This window comes from Calypte anna, chromosome 2, assembly GCF_003957555.1.
Source record: "Calypte anna isolate BGI_N300 chromosome 2, bCalAnn1_v1.p, whole genome shotgun sequence".
Taxonomy (NCBI): Eukaryota; Metazoa; Chordata; class Aves; order Apodiformes; family Trochilidae; genus Calypte; species Calypte anna.
Window position 1 is genome coordinate 149,236,974 of NC_044245.1, and position 21,324 is coordinate 149,258,297.

General features: G+C 45.9%; 1 protein-coding gene across 1 annotated transcript in view; it reads left to right on the forward strand.

The window, feature by feature from the left end:
• The window catches only part of ADGRB1 (adhesion G protein-coupled receptor B1), a 223,264-nt gene that overhangs the window by 87,999 nt on the left and 113,941 nt on the right, over nucleotides 1-21,324 (forward strand). Inside the window, exons 12-16 of the mRNA XM_030445190.1 lie at nucleotides 89-197; nucleotides 1,325-1,468; nucleotides 5,777-5,852; nucleotides 10,439-10,541; nucleotides 11,646-11,689. Of these exons, the coding sequence (XP_030301050.1) occupies nucleotides 89-197; nucleotides 1,325-1,468; nucleotides 5,777-5,852; nucleotides 10,439-10,541; nucleotides 11,646-11,689 (476 nt within the window). The remainder of the gene's footprint in view (nucleotides 1-88; nucleotides 198-1,324; nucleotides 1,469-5,776; nucleotides 5,853-10,438; nucleotides 10,542-11,645; nucleotides 11,690-21,324) is intronic.

Below are 21,324 nucleotides of genomic sequence, written 5' to 3' on the forward strand. Positions count from 1 at the left end.
CCAGTAAGGAGAGAAACCTCTGCCTCAGACAAACCTTTTCTGTGCTCTACAGCATCTCTGCTACTAAATATTCTCCCTCTTTCTGCAGATAGGGCCAAATGCCAAGGAATTGTTCAGGCTTGTGGAGGATTTCATTGATGTCATTGGCTTTCGCATGAAAGATTTCCGGGATTCCTACCAAGTGACAGACAATCTGGGTGAGTTGATTTGCACTTCCCATGTTGGAAAGCTCTAATTACAGTGAAATATGCATAACCTGGGCTCTGGGGAGGGCAGGAGGGAAGACAAAAGGTGTTGGAACATTAAAAGTTCTGGGGAAAGACACGGATGATGATAAATATGGGGTGGTTTTCCTCCAAGTCAGTTAAGACTTCAGTGTGAAGTTCTTGGAAAGATCTGGGAGATATCTACAGAATCCTGAATGGAGAACAGATAATGATCTGGCCAGAATTAGTTGGTTTCTTTTATTTTTTGTAACACAAGAGCTGCACAGCAGCCTAGGAATTGATCAGGCAGCAAGCAAACAGCAGGTAGGATTTGATTCATGCTGTGTGCCCTCTCGCAGCATGGAATGTGCTGCCAGAGGATGTTGCAGAAGCCAAAAAGTGCAGATGGGTTCACGATGGGATTAGAAAATGGACAAATGAGAGGTCCATTGGTGGCTGTTAAAGCTGATGACCTGGATACAGCCATTAGCTGAGGAAATCCTGCTGACTGCTGGAAGCTGGGAGGACAGACCAAGAGATGTCTTGCTCTGGTCTTTCTCACACTTCTCTGAGTAGGTGCTACAGCCACTCCTGGAGACTCCAGGTTTAGTGCAGGCAAGTTCTTTGCAATGAATGGAAAGTCCTAACTGTTGGTGTCATCTTCCTTCATGCATAAATAGTACCTGAAGATCACACAATCATCATCCAGTGCCATCCCCCTGCCATGGGCAGTGACACCTTCCACTCAACCTGGTTGCTCCCCATCCAACCTGACTTTCAACATTTCCAGGAAATCCATGGTTTTTTCAGGGCAACCTGGGCCTGTGTCTCACCTCCCTCACAGAAAAAATATTTCTTCTTCTATCTAACCTAAATCTCCCCTCTTTCAGTTTAAAGTCTTTCTGCCTTGTCCTATAGCTACAGATCCTTTATGAAAAGTCCTTCCCCAGCTTCCTTGTAGGTCCCCTTCAGGTACTGGCAACATCACCATTATGAAATTTCAGCCTCACTCATTCTGCAATCACATCTGTCACTGTTGTCTCTGCTGATTTTTTCAGCAGAGAAGAATTTACTGAAGCTGGCTTTGCTCACTGCTTGTATTTCTCACATCCCTCTAGTCCTCGGGATTCACAAACTCCCTGCCAATGCAGCCACTGACATCACCTTCCCCATGAAAGGCTGGAGAGGAATGGTGGACTGGGCCAAGAACTCAGAGGACAAGGTCACTGTCTCCAAAAGCATCCTGTCTTCAGGGCTGACAGGTAGGCAGTCCAAGCAGGACACTCCAGAAGAATAGTTCTTCTTTGTTTTTTAAGAGAGGTTCTTCCCATTTGCTTGGTCTTCAAACTCTCCTTCCAACTCACCAAAGAATTTGCTCACCAAAGCTTGGTCATCCAAAACACTGCTGGGTATAAATGAAGTTTTCAGGTGTATCCTGACCAAAAGTCAAGCCTAAACACGTTACAGAAGTCCATGGGCAGGATTAGTATCTGGATGTGGATGTATTTCTTTTATACAAGCAGCACATTCATAAAAGAGCAGGAGTTGACACAAAAACTCAGGGCAACACTGAATCGATGGGGGCTTTTTTTTCTCAGAATTCTAAACTTTTGGAGATATATCTGGTTTTGTTGGGCCACTCTGTCATTGCTGTGTGTTGGGGTTGAGCTGAGTTTCCAATCCCCTGCAAGAAATGGTGTGTGGTGAAATGGGTCCCTTATGCCTCTCCCTAAATACACCAGGTTACCATTAGGAGTAGGGATTGGTCACTGTGGGTACCAGGTAGGTATGGTCAACAAGATCAAGCAAGGAAGGTGCCCATGGTTCTGTCACCTAGGAGCATGGCCATGTGGGCAAACATGGCTGTAGATGCCTTCCAAGATTGGATGCATCCCTGAGAGGGACATCAGATGAGGGGATTTCCTCAGCAAGTTTGCAGATGACTTCAAGTTGGGTGGAAGTATTGATCTGCTTGAGGGTAGGAAGGCTCTGAAGAGGGTCTAGATAGGTTGAATCAATGGGTTAAGGATAATTCTATGAAGTTTAACAAGACCAGGTGCCAGGTCCTGCATTTTGGTCACAACAACCCCATGCAATGCTACAGGCTTGAGGAAGAGTGGCTGGAAAGGGGCTCAGCTGAGCTGGGGATGTTGGTCAACACCTGGCTGAATATAAGCCAGCAGTGTGCCCAAGTGGCCAAGAAGGCCACCAGCATCCTGGTTTATATCAGGAATGGTGTGGCCAGCAGGAGAAGGGAAGTGACAGGGTCCCTGTGCTCAGCACTGGGGAGGCTGCACCTCAAGTGCTGGGTTCAGGTTTGGACCCCTCACTCCAAGAAAAAAAAACATTGAGGTGGTGGAGTGAGTTCAGAGAAGGGGAACCAAGCTGGGGAAGGGTCTGGAGAACAAATCCTGGGAGGAGAGGTTGAAAGAATTGGGATTATTTAGTTTAGAGAGGAGGAAGCTGAGGGGAGACCTTCTTGCTCTCTGCAACTGCTTGAAAGGAGGTTGTAGGAAGGTGGGTGCTGGGCTCTTCTCTCAAGTAAATAACAAGAGAACTGTAGGATATGGCCTGAAGTTGCAACAGGTGAGGTTTAGACTGGATATCAGGGAGAATTTATCTACTGAGGAAGTAGTTAGACATTGGAATGGGCTGCCCAGGGAGGTGGTGGAGTCACCATCCCTGGAGGTATTTAAAAACTGTGTAGATGTGGCACTTCAGGACATGCTCTAATGGTGCTGGTGGGTTCTTGTGTTCTTTTTTGTTTGTTTTTTTTTGGTGAGGAGGGGGATGTTGATGATTGGACACAATGATCTTGGGGACCTTTTCCAACCATGACAATTCTGTGATTCTCTGATCTATGGATAAGCAGATGGGAGTCCCCAAGTCACGCTGAGCAACTGATGGAGCTGCGTCTGCTGCATGGACAGGCTTTGCCAGATTGTGGTTTTATGAGTGTTGTGTGAAATTTCCTGCCCTCAGAGCTCATTTATCACTGAGCTCACTGGCTCCACAGTGCAGTGCCAGATCCTAAAAGAAAACTTACAGGTTCTGGGATACTTAGGTGGAGCATCAATCCTTGACCTAGATACAGGTCCCAGGAACCAATATATTTAAGGTGTTTATCTTGATTATCTTCTGTCAGAGAACTTTGGATTGAGTTCTGGGTTTTCAAAAGTAGGACCTTAAGCTGAGCCTGCTACAGAGGTGGTGGCTCTTCCTTGTGGATGTGTTGGTGTTTTCTGGCTTTGAGAGGACAAGCTGCTGGCTACTGCATCAGGCTGTGCTGTCCTACCTTGGGACAGAGGGCAGAGATCATGAGTTGTTGCTGTCAGAAGACCTCTGCCCTCTTCTTGTCAATACCAGGACCTCTTGTCATGGGCTTCCCTACTGGGGATGGAAACAACACAACCATCATTTCTCCAAAGCCCCAAACCAGTGAAGTGACAGCCCCAAGGGTAAACAGTGAGTCACTGGCAGATCAAAAACCACATCCAACACTCCCTGTGTTTTGCTGTGTCTTGAACACAGCATTATTTTCCTGGGAGAAGATGGAGCACATTTGGGAGGGTTATTACAGCTTGTTGGATGAGCCTGTGGAAACCTTTAATCCCTTGTTGGAAAAACTGGTGGCATCAGACACAGGCAGAGCTGATTCTGCTCTGGGGGTGTTGACTGCCCTAGAGGCTTCATCTTCTTCCCCATGGTGCTCTTTTCCAGATTTCCATTGCAAACATCTTCAGGAAGAGCTATAGGGCCCCAAGCTGTAGTCATTGTGGTGTTATGTAGCTCCAAGAACCAATTTCCCATCTGTCCTCACTGTTCTGTGGTGCCCTGTTCCACCCAGGGCTGTATTGCTTCTGTCTTCTTCAGCATCCCTCACCAGTGGTCTCTTTTATTTGAGAACTACCTCACGGATGAACAGGGGAGATGAACCTCTATCTCTTTTGATCCTCAACTTTCCTTAGCCACAAGAAAAAAGAGCAAATGATGCAGGCAGGCAGCTCAATGAGACCCAAACCAGATCCCTCACTTCTGAGACCTGACTTGGCACAGTTGCTTTCAAAATCATCAAATTATTAAGGTTGGAAAAGACCTGTAAGACAACCAGATCCAACCATCAACACAACACCACCATGCCCACTAGATTGTGTCCTGAAGTTCTATGTCTCTGTGTCTGTTGGACACCTCTGGGGGTAGTGAATCCATCACTTCCCTGCCCAGTCTGTTCCAGAGCTTGGTCACTCTTCCAGTAAGGATTTTTTTTTTCCTAAGCCCAGTACTCATTCATGTAGTTGGGTGATGTGAAGGAAAATGGCTGGGGACATGTTACATGACTAAAAAGCAATGTTTTCAGCTGGGTAACATGTCAGAGGAGTTCTTTTTATTATTATTATTATTATTATTATTATTATTATTATTATTATTATTATTATTATTTTTGTATTCTAGGACTGCTGGGTAGCATTGCTAAAGATCTGTCCCAAACCAAAAGAGAGAACCTCCCACCTCTATTATATCCAGGATCCTTTGCTTTCCTGGGAGGGTGCTGTGATAACCCAGCCTGTGGGGTTTAGAGTTTTTCTTGCTCACAGTCTCACAGGAGCACCCCTTGCTTTTCTAAATTCCCTACCTCATTCTCTGGGCACAAAGAGGGAAAACTCTCTCTGAAGGCAGCAGAATCCTTTGTTAAAGAAGCAACTGCTCTGCAAACCTGCCTGCCAGTCTCTCCTAGTTCTGTTTTCACCAGCTGCCCTACTTGAGCCACAAAAAGCCAGAAAGACACACGGAGTTATCTCTGCCCTGCTCTGATGGAGTGGGTGAACTTTAAGTTCACCTGGGACATCAAGGAAGCCCCACCTCAGGGTGCTTTTCCAGGCTTCCTCAGCTCTGTTTTTTCTCCCAGCCACTTCCTTTTTATTCCTCCTGAAAATTCAGCTGCAGCTTGTACTTTTTCAGGGGGAAGTTCTTGCTTTTTGCAGCTGGGCACTGCAAGGCAGAGGAGGAGGAGGAGGTCAAGTGTTGTGTCTGGAGGTCAAGTGTTGTACCCAGAGGTCACACATGATTCAGGACCCCACGACCTCCTGAGGCATCACACGAGTTGTGGGATCAGACCAGGCCCAGTGGGACATCTCTCCTTCTCAGCAGCCCTTGTCAGGCCCAGCACAACTCTTCTCTCTGATGGCTCAATAGCTCCAGATGGGTCCAAATGCCTGGGGGTGGCTGCAGGAGACCTTTCCACCCTGGAAATTTTCCTGCTGTGGTTCTGCTGGAGGGATTAGCAGGATTTCTGAAAAAGGGAACACCAGGCTGGTCATTGGGGATGAGTGAGGTTTGTGTGAGGACTGACTCCTGAGGCACCAGGTCATCCCAAAAATACCAAACCCTTCCCTGGGACTGGTGGAGACCCAGTGTGGTGACAGCAAGCACTGCATCCCAAGTAGTGATGCTGCTATTGGCCATGCAACAGAAACCCCACCATGAGAGGTCTAATCTGCACCCTGGTGAGAACTGACATCCTGATTGTCTCAGTGCTGTTGTCTTTTTCCCTTTCCTTTGGTGTCCTGCAGCATCAGATGACTCCTCTGTCTTCGTGGTGGGGACCGTGCTGTACCGGAATGTGGGCAACATCCTCTCCCTCCAGAGGTAAGAGGGGCTGAGCAGCTGGGAAATCATCAGCTTTTCCTGCTGATCACTATGGCTGCAAAACCCTGGTCTTTCAGGCAACCCTGGGTGCAACAAGACAGATTTTGACTCAACAGTGCAAAGATTTTCATCCCTCCCTGAGTGATGCTGCACATTGAGGTGGGGTCGGGCTCATGCATCGCAGGCACCACTCACTGGGATGGCAGAAGGATGGGATGGCAGGAAGGATGGGATGGCAGGAAGGATGGGATGGCAGGAAGCATTTTTCCAGCCATGTGCAGCACAGAATCCAGGGGAAGCACGGTGCTGCCACATCCTTGCCTGCTGGCTGCCTGCCACCCTTCGTCCTCCAGGGATGGATTCGCACGCTGCCCTCCTCATCACAAGGGATTTGTTGTTGCTGTTGTTGTTTTTTTAAGGGGGGGCTTGACAGATGGGAGGGGAGGGTGCCTTGCTCAGCTGTCCCCATCCTCTTGAGCTACTGAGGAGCTGCCAGCCATGCCGAGCCCTCCCAGAGCATCACAGCAGAAGAGAAGTTGGGAGAGAGAAGAGAAGCAGAGCAGCACGCCTGGATGCACATGTCAACCCTGTGCCTTGGGCACTGAAGCTTTGTGTTTAGCTCCCTTTCTTTTTCTTCTCTGTTTCTCTCTTTTTCTTTTTCCTTTTTTTTTCTTTTTTTTTTTTTTTTTTTTTTCCCAGGCTGGTACTGAGGCAGTAAATTAAGCATCCTAAGGCACCTTCTAAATCTGTTCTGCACTGATTAGCGTGAGCCCATTTAGCATAAACACCAGGGCATCTCTCCTCACTGATAATCATTTAAATACCTACAGATTTAGCACTGGGCAATGGCAAAAGAACTGCAAGTGAGTGCAGAGAAGAATTAGCAAGCCAGCCAACTGTATTCTGTAATATCTTCCATTACAGCACTGGGAATTAGATCAGAAGGGCAATAAACATCATTGGCTGAAATGATCCAGTGGTATTTCAGCTTTCTCTGGCCAGGCACTGAATGGGCTGTGATAATCAGCAGCTGCAGCAGCCACAGCCTCAGAACAGCTTCCCTACAGGAGCTCTGGTTGAAGACATCCCTTAATTAAAGGACAATTCCCCTATAAAAAGATCCAGAGTCCTGAATCACCAGTGGAGATTCAAAAGGGGAAAAAAAAAATAAAAGAAACCAACCCACAACATAAAAGTACCTCTTACTTCATCACCACCATGGACACAGCAATAAAAAGGGGAATGTCTTTAAATAATCCTGTAGCTGCATAGCACCTGCTTATGGGGCAAAAATACTTCTAAAAATATAAAAAATCTTTCTGACTACAAAGGAGGGAAGTTATGCCAGGGCACACACAAGCAACAAGGACCCAGATCCTGGGACTGACCGCAACAATTCAATGCAGAGTAAATTTTCCCTAAAAGAAACAGGGAAAATAAAGGATAAATAGATTTAATTCATCAACCAACATCAGCTGAGCTGTTCCTAATTGTCCCAGTTTCCTTCCCCCAAGCAGCAACTCCTTATTAGAGCCACATCTTTCTCTAACCCTTGGCATCCAGAGATCCCTGTGGGGTTTTTTGGCAGCTGTGATGGAATACAGAGGGTACCTGATTTTTCAATCCAGGGAGGTGAGTGATGCTTGGTCCAAGCTGGACACTGCTGGAGAGGACATGGGCAGCAGCTGGAGAGACAACAGCCTGGCACCTGGTAGCCTCGTGTACCAAACAGCATCTTTACAGCTGTTTGCAGAGTCTCTACAGCCACCAGGAACCCTCTGAGCTCCACTGACCTCCTGCCCAAGCCAACTTTGGACGTGATTTGTTTTATTCCCAGAAGCTGGGCTGTGACATCCTTTTTGCAAGAAGCAACTCTTCTTCTTCCTGAAAGATTCCCCGTGATGCTGAGTCCCTCATCTCCCCCTGGCAAGCTGCTCAGATGTTTAATTACCTTTTCTGCTAGACAGCTGTCTCATATTTTAAAGCTGAATTTGTCTGACTTTCACTTCCAGGCACTGGGTCTTTGGGTGGGTGACTGAAAAATCCCCCCCCATGCAGAGACCTGTCAGACATGCCTTTCAACAACCACTTTTTGTCTGGTTTTCTAGCACCTGGATCAATTTTATGTCTCTTCTTTTGAACTCTTTCCACGGGTTCCCCACCTTGAAGTGGAATTGAAGCCAGCAGGACAGTAACATCCTGACAAGGAGAGGTACAGAGAGAAGATGACTGCTCCATCTCCTTGGTCCTGCCCAGGATCACTTCTGTCCTTTCTGTCACAGCTTTTTACTCTGCAGTCAATCTTCCTGGGTACATTTTGGGTCACAGCTCCCTGGAGCAGAGCCTGTAGCTCAGCACACAGACCTTCCCCTCTCCAAGCTCAAATGCCTTTCCTGACTCTTGGATGCACTGGGATGACTTCTGCTTGGGCTCTGACTGCTTGGTCATTGAGGAACCTTCCCAGCCTGCCCATAAGAAGCTTTTGCATGTTAATGATTTGCCAAGCTAAAAAAAAAAAAAAAAAAAATTTTTTAATCAAATTCTTCTTCTGCTTTGCTTTACTGCATCAATCCTCACGTGGTCTGCAGCCTTCCAAAGATGTTTTTGTGTCATTTGGGTTGTTCATGCAAATGTTCAGCAGCACTGAATCAAGAACTGACCCTTACAGACCCAGCTGCTAATGGAGATTTGCACCAGTGCTTACCAGTGCTCCCATTTTCAGCTTCTCTGCAGCTGTCTACATTGCAAAGCTTTGAGTTGATATTTACTCTCATTGACTTCCCCTTTACTCTTTCTTTGTAGCTTGATATTTGTCCTTTAATCCTTCTCTTTTTTCTTAAAAAAAAACAACTTTTTTTCTTTTTTTTTCTTTTTTTTTCATTAACTTGATAAAACAATGTTAGTGTTCCCTCTTCTGTCAGTGGAACAGTGATTTTCTGAGAATTCACTTCCAATTCAATGAATGGAATTGGAAGGAGGTTTTTTTGAGATTTGGTGGTTTGGGATTTTTATTACTTTTTTTTTTTTTCTTTTTTATTTGTTTGCTTTCTTTGTTTCATAGAATCATAGATTTGGCTGGGTTGGAAGGGACCTCTGAGATCATCGAGTCCAACCCTTGAACCACCATTGTGGTTACTAGACCATGGCACTGAGTGCCACATCCAGTCTCTTTTTAAATATCTCCAGACACGGAGAATCCACTACTTCCCTGGGCAGCCCATTCCAATGGCTGATCACCCTCTCCGAAAAGAAATTCTTTCTAATCTCCAACCTAAACCTCCCCTGGCACAACTTGAGACCCTGCCCTCTTGTCTTGTTGAAAGTCGTCTGGCAAAAGAGACCAACCCCCCCCTGGCTCCAACCTCCTTTCAGGGAGTTGTAGAGAGTGATGAGGTCTCCCCTGAGCCTCCTCTTCTTTAGGCTGAACACCCCCAGCTCCCTCAGCCTCTCCTCATAGGGTCTGTGCTCGAGTCCCTTCACCAGCCTGATTGCCCTCCTTTGGACCTGTTTTGTTGCTGTTTGTTTTGGTTTGTGGTGTTTTGTTTGTTTGTGGGTTTTGATTTTTTTTTTTTTTTTTTTTTTTGTTCTGTTTTGTTTTTTAAAGCCAATTGCTATTAAGGAATTTTACAACTTTTTCCACATAATTCTTTTGTAAAAAGAAGACAAGGCCAAGAAAAAAAAAACTGAAAGACTTTGTCAATGCCTTTAGAATATTCAGATGGAGAAAGTTTTCCCTTACTCATGGATTCAGGAAAGGCTGGAAGCTGGAAGTAACACTCTGCTACTCAGTTCTTCATGGTAAATAGAAAAGGGCAGAGTTTTCAACTGCTGGTTGAAATTTTTGCTTAGTTAAAGAACTTTTGCTTCTTTAAAAACCCAAGTCTTTTCCTGCTTCAGAAACACCAGGAAACCCTCTATATTCTTTGATGACCATTCCAGGGAGGAGAAGAGCAGGTATGGGAAATATCTCCTCCCTTATTGCCTCTCCTGACAGTGAGATCTACTAGAAGAGACAGCTTTATTACAGCATTTGTCTCTCACAGACATTTACTCATCCACATGAAAGGTTTGACCTCTTTCCATTTGCTTTTGAGCCTCAGAGGATGGAGGTACAAACTCTAGTAGGGAACTACACATGTGCTGCCTTACAGATGTGCTGCTGCCCAACACTACAGTGCAGATCAAGCCAGGCTTTAAGAGGGGAAAAAACAGGGTTGTTGCTTCTGAAAGGACATAAAGTGAGCTTTTTTCCCTCACATCAGGGAGAGAAAATGGGCCCAGATCCGTTTTAGTACCAGGGTACACGCAGCCTTTGAGTCCGATGGCTTCAGGGATTAATGTGGTTGAAAAAAACCCAGTCTAATTACTGGAGGAATAAATGTAGAGTGGCTGTGAGAGGAGATGAAAGGGCAGAGGAAGAAGTCCAACAGCAACAAGTGTCTTTGATGGTCTTTGAATAGGGCCAACTCCTTCTGCACAGTGCACACTAAACCTTCCACCACTGGTGATGAATGCAGTGGGATTCACTTGCTCTGCACAACTCCCTCAGTCCTTTTTAAACCATCTGTTTCCCTTTTCCTTCCTAGGAACAGCACTGTCCTGAACTCCAAAGTCATCTCCGTGACTGTAAAGCCATTACCAAGGTCCCTCCTCACCCCTCTGGAAATTGAATTCTCCCACTTGTACAACGTAAGTCTTCCCTAGGAACCCATCCTGCTCCTGGCTTTGCTCCTTCAGAGCCAGGATGTGTTGGGCCAAGGAAAAAGGTGGTTTGGTTGGGTTCCTGAGACCTCTTTTTGATGTCCCTTAAGGCAGAGGCACTCGACTGTCACCCTGAGATGAGGCTCGTGTTGGTGTCCCCTCCCTGCCAAGGATGCTCAGCCCTGCAAACCTTTCCTGCTCTGTGCTCCTGGCTCAGGCTTTGCCAGTGCAGGAGGAGGGTGATAGCACTGGGAACATGGGTGTACTTGTCCCAAATCCACACCATTTCCTTGTGGGCATCATCATGGGAGAAGGGGGCACTCATTGAAAAAAGGGGTTGTAACCTGTAGCTTCCTTGAGAAGGAGAAGAGGGAGGAGGAAGGTTATTACTATTAATGTTTGCAGTGTTCTTTGCAGTCCTCAGGTACTGCTGGAGATATTCATATTTTTGTTGTGATCAGTGCTTTAAAAGGCAGGCAAAGATCCCTTTCATGTTCCCCTGCTCAACCCTGAGCAGATTTATGTGATGAACACTTACATACCCCAAGGACTTCTTCTTGCTGTGGGTTTCAGATGTCCTCCTGAGGCCCTGCAATATGAATATCAGATCTGTCAGGTCTTTGCTTTGGACTTTCCTGGAAGGATTTTCCAAACTGGGCTGAGACAGCTGATACTGGAATCCCTGGCAAACCTCTTCCAGGGTGTTTTAAGCACACCTGACCACCTCCTTCAGGGCTGGGGCTCTTCTGAGTACCATGTCCCATGAGAGTCCCCCAGCTTTCCAGAAGGGAGCAGCAAAAGGATGGTGTGAAGGAAAAAGGAAGAGCATTGGTAGGTTGAATAAGGAAAGATGGAGAAAATCCTTCTACAGAACAATCTCAGGCCCATTTTATTCTTGCCTTTCAAGTGAAAGGTGGAAGAAGCTATTCCAAGGACCCAGATCTGCAGCTGTCCAGTGAGAGTATCACACAGAGGATTCTTAGAGCAGTGGAAGATGTTCTACAGAACCTGAATATTTCATTCTAATTGCTTCAAATGACTGCTAAAGAACACGACACTGATTTCTTTCCTTTTTTCTTTCTCTCCTGGCAGGGAACCACCAACCAGACCTGCATCTTGTGGGATGAAACTGATGGGTGAGTTCTGTGGGGTTTTCTTTACTCACCTGGGCTATTTGGGGTTTTGGGGTGAAATCATCACCTTTTTAGCAGCGATGTGTCAGGCTGTCTCAGCCCTTGCTTCTCTCTACTCCCTTTTTTTTTTTTTTTTTTCATGGCTGGCAAAGTCCTTAGCCCAGGTGTGGAGTGCTTCTTCCTTCACACAGATGTATCCCTTCTTTCTGCGTTCTCTCCTGTCCTTCTGCACTCAACCCAGGGTTGAGCAGGGTCTGATGTTTGAAGTTTGTTGGTGTCAGGATAAGTTGTGAAGGGTCCTGCATGGCAGGAGCATCCTCTGTCTGTACCAGGGAACCATCTCTCAGTGTCTGAGCATGGATGTTCAGGTGTTCTTCTGCTTCCAGGGAGGGGAGTTTGCATTTTCCTTTCTAGCTTTGGATCCCAGCCTCTATTTTGTAAAAATGGGCCCTTATTTTGCAATATTTTTCCTCCCTGAATGTGTTCAAGGCCGGGTTGAATGTGGCTTGGAGCAACCTGGTCTAGTGGGAGGTGTCCCTGCCCATGGCAAGGGGGTTGGAACTGGATGAGCTTCAAGGTCCCTTTCAACCCAAACTATTCTATTATTCTGTGATTTTGACTTTTCCAATTATGGGGGTTTTCCATATGAAGAGGGCTTGAACTGAGACCCAGGATTGTGGAGTCGTTTGCAGATTACTCTAAAATGATCTTGACATCATCTCTTCAGTCTTCACCCCAACTCAAGGACCCTAAGGAGAACACCACAAAACCAGAGCCTCCTGTTGCAAACAGTCTGTGGTGGCATAGCAAGCATTGTGCTGCTGTGATCCAGTAAAATAAGGATTTCTGCCAGGATCCCTGTGATGTCTGGTGCTGTCCAGGAGGTGTTGAGTGATGTGATCACAGTCAGCAGGGAGAAATCCCAAGTTACCACAGTCAGGATCATAAATCCCATATGGGAAGTAGTCTTCAGGGTGTGCATATCTACAAGAAAGAAAAAAAATAAGCAGTCTAAGCACACTCTGGAAGTGTTGTCTTAAATCCTGAGCGAGCTTGACAAGGATACGAAGTGTTTGATTTAATGGTGTTTTTACTTCATTGACTTCTGTATCTCTGTTTGAGGACTTTTTTTTGAGGACTGCCTTTTTTTTTTCTGCTTACAGTCAGTGCCTTCCCTCGACATCTCATGTATTTGGCACGTGCCCCTGCATTTGTTGTTATTATTTATTATCATTATCTCCAGCATCTGAAAAATGGTTCTGTTCTACTCCTTCTATGCTCCATTAAGTAGCATATAAACACCTAGGCAGGCAACATATTTGCAGCCAGCTTAGTTTTCTTGTTGGCTGGTGATTAATTTGGTATGTATGAGTGGATCTAAAGCAAAGCTAAAGAACCCAGAGAGGCTATGCTTGTGAAATCCCCCCTGTGTTGCAGCCCAGGACAAAACTGGTCCCTCTGGGTTGTAGTGATGACTTTTACAACATTACAAGGCAGGGGAGATGTAGCAGCCCCTTGTGTGCTACACTGACCTCACACTGACCTCACACTGAAGGTGAACCTTCAGGAAATTAGTCAAATGGGATTATTTTTTAATTATTATTATTATTACCTACGTGCCAGAAAGCAAACTGAGTCTGTAGATCAGGAATAGAAGGTTGTGTTTGGGTACGCAGAGTTGAGAGGAGCCCTGCTTAGGAGTTGCTCTTCTCTGGTGAATCTGTTGTCTGTCTATGTTGAAATGGGATTTAAACACTTATATACAAATCTATTTTTTTTTGGCAAGATAAGGCAGAAGCTGGAAGCAATATCTCTTCTGGTCTGCACATTATTTTTTTAGGTTTGGCTTTCGAGGTCCTCGAGAGATTGTTGTGTCCAGCAGAATGGAGATGTTCTGCTGCCATGCTCAGATTTGGATTTAATTAATGAGGAAAAAAGTAAAATCCAGTTTGCACAAGGCTGGATTTGAGGCAGAGTGATGGCATTCTGGTTGGGTACTTATCTGTGAAAGCTGGCACTGAAATCTGCCCCATGCAAGAATGATGGAGAGTTTTCTAGTGCTAGTTTTGGCTTGGGAGGTTTGAATTTTGTTGCTGATCTAGAGGCAAACCGGTGCCCAGCTCAGCATCATCACCTCTGCCTTGTCCTGTGAGGTCTGGCTGCTCCATGTGGCCTTCCTAGAAGTGTTGAAGGTCAGGTTGGATGTGGCTTTGAGCAACCTGGTCTCTTGGGAGGTGTCCCTGCACATGATGATCTTGAGATCCCTTCCAACCCAAACCATTTGATGATTCTCTGATCCCAAGGCTTGGCAGCTTGTTCACCTCTCTGTTTTCTCTCTGGGAGCTTGAGGTTTCCGAAATGCTTTCAGTCTTTAATCCTTGCAATTCCATGACATCAAAGGATGAGCTTGTAGCTGTGAGATGAACAGATGATTCCGTGACACAGATGCTGTGGTTTGGTTGTCAAGGATGGTTTCCCAACCCCCCCAGCAGATTGGTTTTACAAGTGTTGCTGTTAAGACTCAGCTTTCTGTGCATGCTTGCAAGGGGTTTTCAACCAACGTTTGCAATCTCAGGGGGTTGAAAAGTCCAAAATGCTGAGGTCAGCAGATTTTGCTAGGAGATGTTCCAAAACTCGATCTGATCCAGTGAGCTCTGGCAAGAGGAGCTGCCAAGGTGTTTGCACATTTGAAAGCTGATTTGCTACCCCTACTCCCTCCTGGGAAAGCTTAATGAAAGGCAAATAAAGCAAAACCTATTCTCCAGGCTTGAAATGTGCACCTCAAACTTTGAAGAGCATTCTGGAGCTGCCAAGGGTTTCACATCACAGATCTGGGGAATTGTTTCCTGTCTGGAGCAAGGATTTTTAGGTTGCACCCTGTTGCTTGCTCCATGGTAACCTCCATGACTCCAACCTGTGGCACTTTCCCTAAATTCACATCTAAGGATGGATTTTTGAGGGTCCAAACTCCACCTAATTGCAGTGAACCAGCCTCAGGATTTATATCCCTTGCAGGTGATGTGAATGAAGAGGTGCAGAGGCAGGAAACTTGCCTTTTAGACCCTTTAGAGGCCATTGAAAACCCATGGGCTGTGAAGGGTTGAACTGTAAAATTGCAATTAGAGCAGACAATTATCATGTGGGCACGTTCTGCTTCCTCCAAGACAGAGTTGTTGAACAGAGCACTTCCAAAAAAAAAAAAAGGAGGAAGGAACCCCTAGTGTTCATTCATTTGCATTTAGATAGATACTTAAGCTTGTAATATTAATAATGGATTTTTGATTTATTAATCCCAGCCCCTCTGAGTGACTGTTAGATTACTGGGTGGCACCTCTCCATCTCTTTTCTCTTCCTCTTGCCCCCAACTCCTTCTGTCATGAAACAAGAGGGGAGAAGATCAGGGACTAATTTTTGTTGGGTTTGGTGCTGTGAGTGTGATTAATGAGCTTAGCACTGGCAGAGTAAATTGAAAGCTGGAACCAGAGAATGATTTGGGATTCTCTGGCTCTCCTCCATCATTTGGCATAATTATTAGCTGCTGAAGTCAAAACCCAGACAAGATCTGGTCTCCTGCTCCCTCTTTCTCCTGTTGGCACAGGATGGAGGGAGGTGATGGATACAGTCATCTTATGTTCTTGTGCATCACCAGATTTTTATTTTTTTTTATTTCTTGCCTGCTTTGCTCTAGTGCACAACAGGAATGTCCTGAAGCAAGGAGGATGGGGAGACACTTGGCAAAGATTCATTAATAGTGGTTGCAACATTTCCTCATGGCTGGAGTAGAAGAGGTGGAACTGGTTGGTATTACCACCACCCTGGGGGACTGATGATTCCATGTACCATCAGATCAAGTGATGGGGGCTGTGGTGAGATGAAACAGCTCCAAACCATCAAGAGAGACACCAGGAGATCAGGCTGAGTGTCTACTGCCAGAGATAGACCCACAAGGAGATGCTCATCCTCCTCCTCTCCATCATGCTCTGTCTTGGTGACAGCAGGGACCAAGCCAGCCAGCTAGGTCTTGTATTTTGGCTCATGGTGCACAAGAAAGAATTGTGCAGTAGGAAATCCAGTCCCATACCTGCAAAATGGGGCATTCAGCAGATCTGCATTGCCCCCAGACACCTCTCATCCCACAGGGAATGCTACCTCTCAGATGAGCTGGTTGGCTCTACCTACTGATTTTTTCTTTTTTTTTCCTAGTTCTCTGTCTCCATTGAGCATAATAAGTTCTAGGCATTCTAATAACTCAATTTGAGAGGTCTTAACAGATATTTGCATAAAAGGCTTTTTACTCTTGGAAGGGAAAATGCTTCAGGAGTCTGTGGTTTGACTAAAGGACACTTTACCTTCCCTTGGGAAAGATCATCTCTTCTAGTGATTAAACCTTTCACTTATTGAACTTAAGAAATGCAGACTTCACTGTTTAGCAAGATGCCCTGTGTGTGGCAAGGTTGGCCATGGAGAAGACAAAAAGCGGTGTAGTTAGTGAGACAAGGGCAAATCACATCCTCCTGGCTCCATCCAAGGTCAGGCAGGAATCTCTCCAGAGCATAGAATGGTGTTTTATGGTGGAATTGTCACAGTTGGAAAAGACTTCTAAGATCACCATGTACAACTGTCAACATTCTCCCTCCAATAAAATGAAATATATTTATCAATATATAAATATATATATTATTATTTTATATATAATATATATTATATACTATATATATTTATAATTTATCATGTATCACCATGCCCACTAGAGCATGTCCTGAAGTGCCTTGTCTGCCAAAAATAATAAACTGCCCAAATCTGGAAACTTATGGGATCCTAAACTCAAGCTGACAGATGCTGAGGACAGTCCTGCTCGTGGGCTCTTTGCATCCAGGAACCTCTGGAGATGTAGGGTGTATACTGTTTTTTTGAAGGGATGGGTGATAAAGCTGTGTGAATCAAGACCTGGCAGAACAGGAGGTGATCACACATATTTGCAAGCCACAAGGAGAGACCTCCAGTGCCACAGGATGCTTTTGGGAGGGGGTTTTCCTGTGCTTCTTTTGTCTGGAACAGAGGAGTCCCAAAAACATCCTAGAAGGAGGTATTGTTTATTAGGGACCATAATTTTCCCATAAGGCAGTTGAGAGGAGATGAGTCCAGCCAAGAACCTTGCACTGCAGTTATTTTGCCTGAAATTCCTCTTTCCAGGGTGGGATGGGCAGTGTCTAATCTGTAGATTCCCAAACTGTCTGAATTCCTGGTTGCATGTCAGGAATGGGAATGTCATGCATGGTGCAAAGCAACGTGAAGTGATGGCCACGATGCAGACTCCATGGGCTTCACCCTTTTTTTAAAAGCCTCTTCTGTAGTCTGGGTGATGGGTTGGTTTCCTTTGGAGGGCATGTACAATAAGTCCACCCTTCTGGTACTACCCCCTCCAAAACCAGAAAAGTGTCACAGAAGAGGGGTCACACTCCATCTGGTATCCCATGGACATTTTCTTCCACCCTCATCAGCTGATCCATCCCTCAACCTCTGTCTTATGAAGAAAAATGTTCTGGAGACTGGGAACTTCCTAAGGAGTGACTGAAGGAGCTGGATATCTTCAGGCTGGAGAAAAGGAAACTGAGGAAAGAACTTCTCTTTCTCTACAACTGCCTGAAAGCAGGTTGTAAAAGAGCTGTGTTGTTCTCTTCTCCTAAATAACGAGTGATAGAACACGAGGAGGTGGCTTCCACTTGTGGCAGGGGAGGTTTTGGTTGGATATGAGGAAGAATTTTTTTACTAAAAAGTTTTTCAGGATGTCCAGGGCAGTCGTGGTGGAGTCACCACTCGTAGAGGTATATAAAAGATGTGGTGCTTTGGGATATGGTTTAACGATGGACTTGGGATTGCTGGGTTAACAGCTGGACTTGGTGATCCTAAGGGTCATTTCCAGTCAAGGCAATTGTATGATTTTATGAAACAACTTAACTTTTCTTCTGCCCATCACATTGTGCATTACTCACCCTGTAAATTGAGCAGTGTCACAAAAGAGGGATGAGCCACCCCCTGTCCCAGACACAGACAGGTAGGAGAGTCTGTTACACCCCTAAAAACCCATGAGAAATCAGTGCACTTCTTCCCTCTTTGGCCCTATGCATGACATTTATTTTACTTATATATTTCTTATTTTCTGCTGACACCCTCCAGCTGGGTGTGAGGGTGCAACATTGGCAATGTCATTCCCTTCCTGCTATCCCATGCAGGGTATCTGGACTGGGGTTCCCCATACCCCTGTTTCAGGTCCTTTGTCCTTAATTAGCACCTTCAATTCAGCTCCAGTTGAAAATTCTGGGGGGTTTTGAGAGGATGTCTGTGAAAGAAGCCAGTGGTGGACTGGCTACAGGGGGTATGAAGGGAGGTTAATCTGACCATCCCTATTAATTCCCCTGTGTTAAACTCAGTTAAAAATACCTTCCTAATTTAGCCTCTCTGACAATTCACAGGGTGCATCTAGGCAGATTGAATTATCCCAGAATGTCAGGTTGAAAGGCACCTCAAGGATCATCTGCTCCAACCCTTCTAATGTTTATTGTTTATATGAGATGTCTCAGCATCCCATTGAGGTGAAACTTCAAACTCTCCAAAGTGGGGGAATCCACCACTTTCCCTGAGAGATCATTCCAATGTCTGACTGTTCTTAGAGTGAAAAATTTTCCTCTTGTGTCCAATCAGAATCTTCCCAGGAGCATCTTGTGCCCCTTGCCTCCTGTCTTCTCCATGTATTGTAACACCCCAATAAGGTCTCCCCTAACCCTTCTCTTCTCAAGGCTGAACAAATCCAGTTTTCTCAGCCTCTCTTCATATAGCAGCTGCTCCAATCCTCTGATCATCCTCATGGCTCTTCTCTGGACTCTCTCCATCCTTTTTTGTATGGTTCTGGATGAAAGCAACCACAACAGAGCTAATGCAGTGAAACCCAGCTGCACCTCTAGAGCCTGAGAATTAAGCATCCCTGTTTTTCTTGTTCTTTGGGGCTGCTGTAAGCAGTCCTTCTGCTTCCAAAGGACTCTTTTCCAAGGCTACCTTTTGCTGGTAACATCTTGGTTTATTTCTCAGTTGGCACAAAGCACCAGGAGGGGTTACAGTGTTCTGGCCTTTGCTGAGCTCCTTCCCAGCAGTCAGCATTGGCTGTGGGGCTGGCAAAGCAGGAGCTGGTTCATGGTTTTTACAGCCCAAGATTTAAGAAAAGCTGAATTGCACCATACAAGGCTTCTGCTTCCAGCCAACAGAACATGGTTTAAAGGCTTCTGACAGAAGGGAAAGAGGGAGAGGAGTCAGAGGCTCTAAATCAAGTGCTCCAATCAGATATGGATGGAATAAATTAAATTTTTTTGTTGAGTAGGGCAATGGTTTAAAACTTGAAAAGGGGAGAGTTAGGTTAAACATTAGGAAAAAAAAATCCTTCCTGGAGGAGTGGTGAGACACTGGAACAGGTTGCTAAGGATGTCCCTTCCCTGAAAGGGTTCAAGGCTAGGTTGGATGGGGCCTTGAGAAACCTGGTCTGGTGGGAGGTGTCCCTGCCCATGCAGGGGGATTTGAACAAGATGATCTTTAAAGTCCTTTCCAATCCTATCCAATCTCTGATTCTATGATAGGACTGGCAAAAGCTAGACACTGAGCCCTAGAGGATGCTCCTGTTGGAAGGCATTTTGGGTCTGGTGGGATGATTCCCAACCTCAGTGCTGTAAGCCAGAGCACTTTGGGGTTCAGGGTGCCTTCTGTGTGCTATTCTTTTCATGTCTAGACACATGCAGGATATGTGCAAGGATATAAAAGTGTCATTGGGTGGGGGAAAAGCAAGTCCTGGTGCTTGAGTGTGAGCACAGACACGTGGGAGTGTGCTTCTGGGCACCATCAGAGTTGTAGGGGGTCGTTGGTGTGTGGACAAAAGCACAGGGAAGGTGTGCAGTACCTGCAAGTTCAAGGCAGCATTTGTGTTCAGCTGTGGACAGCACAAAAGTGATGTGTGATTGTGTACAACTGGACCTGGTGGTGTTGGTTGTCAACCTGAGCTGGCAATGTGTGCTGGAAGCCCAGAAACCCAGCACGTCCTTGGCTCCATCAAAAGCATCAAGAAAAGCAGGATGAGGGAAGGGGATTCTGGCCCTCTGCCCCACTCCCATGAGACCTCACCGAGACTTCTGTGTCCAGTTCCAAGGTTTCCAACATGAGAAGTACATGGAGTTGTTGGAGCAAGTCCAGTGGAGGGCACAAAGATGATGAGAGAGATGGAGTAGCTCTGCTATGGAGACAGATTTGAGAGAGTTGAGGTTGTTCAGTCTGGAGAAAAGGTTCCAGGGAGACCTTAGAGCACCTTCCAGTATCAGAAGGGGCTACAGGAGTTGTGGAGTCTCCATCCCTGGACATTCAAAACTCACCTGGATGTATTCCTGTGTGAGCTGAGCTAGGTGACCCTGCTCTGGCAGGGGAGGGGTTGGTTTAGATGATCTTTTGAGGTCCCTTCTAAATTTCTATGATTCTTCAGGAAAGCTGGGGAGGGACTTTTTACAAGGTCATGGAGTGATAGAACAAGGAGAAATATTTTCCAACTGAAAGATGGTAGATATATATGAGATATTAGGAAGAAAATTTTTGCTATGAGGGTGGTGAGACCCTGGCACAGCTTGCCAGAGAAGCTGTGGCTGCCCCATCCCTGAAGCATTGAAGGCCAGGTTGGATGGGGCTTGGAGCATCCTGGTCTAGTGGAAGATGTCCCTGGCCATGGTGGGAAAATTAGAACTAAATAATCTTAAAGGTTCCTTCCAACCTTGGATATTCTATGAAAGCTACACACGGGCTCAGATAAGGCTGTTAGCAAAAGCCATCCTTCAGTATCCCTCATGTATGGAAAATCTGTAGTAGGAGGAGCCTTTCTTGCTCCTGACGCTTAGCTGCTGACTTCTCTGTTGCCTCACACAAGAGTGAGCTTCTCTCCGTGGGTGTGTGTCCCACCTTTATTGGCCCCCTGGTAATAGGGGGCCTGCCCTAACCAGGCACAGGTGGACTCACACCCACTCTTTGGCAACTCGAGGCACCTGGTTTATCTTGTTTCTCTACAAAATCCATTTAAATTCTTGCTCGTGTGTACGTGCAGAGGGAGAGATGTGCAGACACACCAAGGTCTGTCCAACATCCTGTGCTTGCCAGACTGGGCTTACAGGTTTTGCCTGAATCCCTGCCTGCTTTCTGTATTTACAGCTGTTTGCTCTGCAGCTTCCATGCCCTTTGCTCCTGTTCCTTTTGCAGATGGGAAGGGATGAGTTTAGCAGCTGGGTGCCTTTGTGTGGCCATCTGCCCCAGAAGTGCCAGCCTGCTGAGGACTTTTGGTGGCATGTGGTGGAAATCAAATCTGAGTTTCCAGGCTCTCCAGGTATCTTTTCTAGTGTATTTCTGCTGCATTTCACTTGGTTCTTGTCTGTGTGGTACCTTTTGTGTGCTGAGAATGTAATAACCCAGCTCAGGCAATTGGCGTCAGGAGAGTTCTGATTCAAAGCTCCAAGACCCTGAGTGAGGGATAAAAATGAGGATGGAGAAACTTGAAGTGCACACATGGAGTGTTCTAACTCCAATGATTCAACAGCCAACAGGAACTTCAAGGCAGGCTGAGG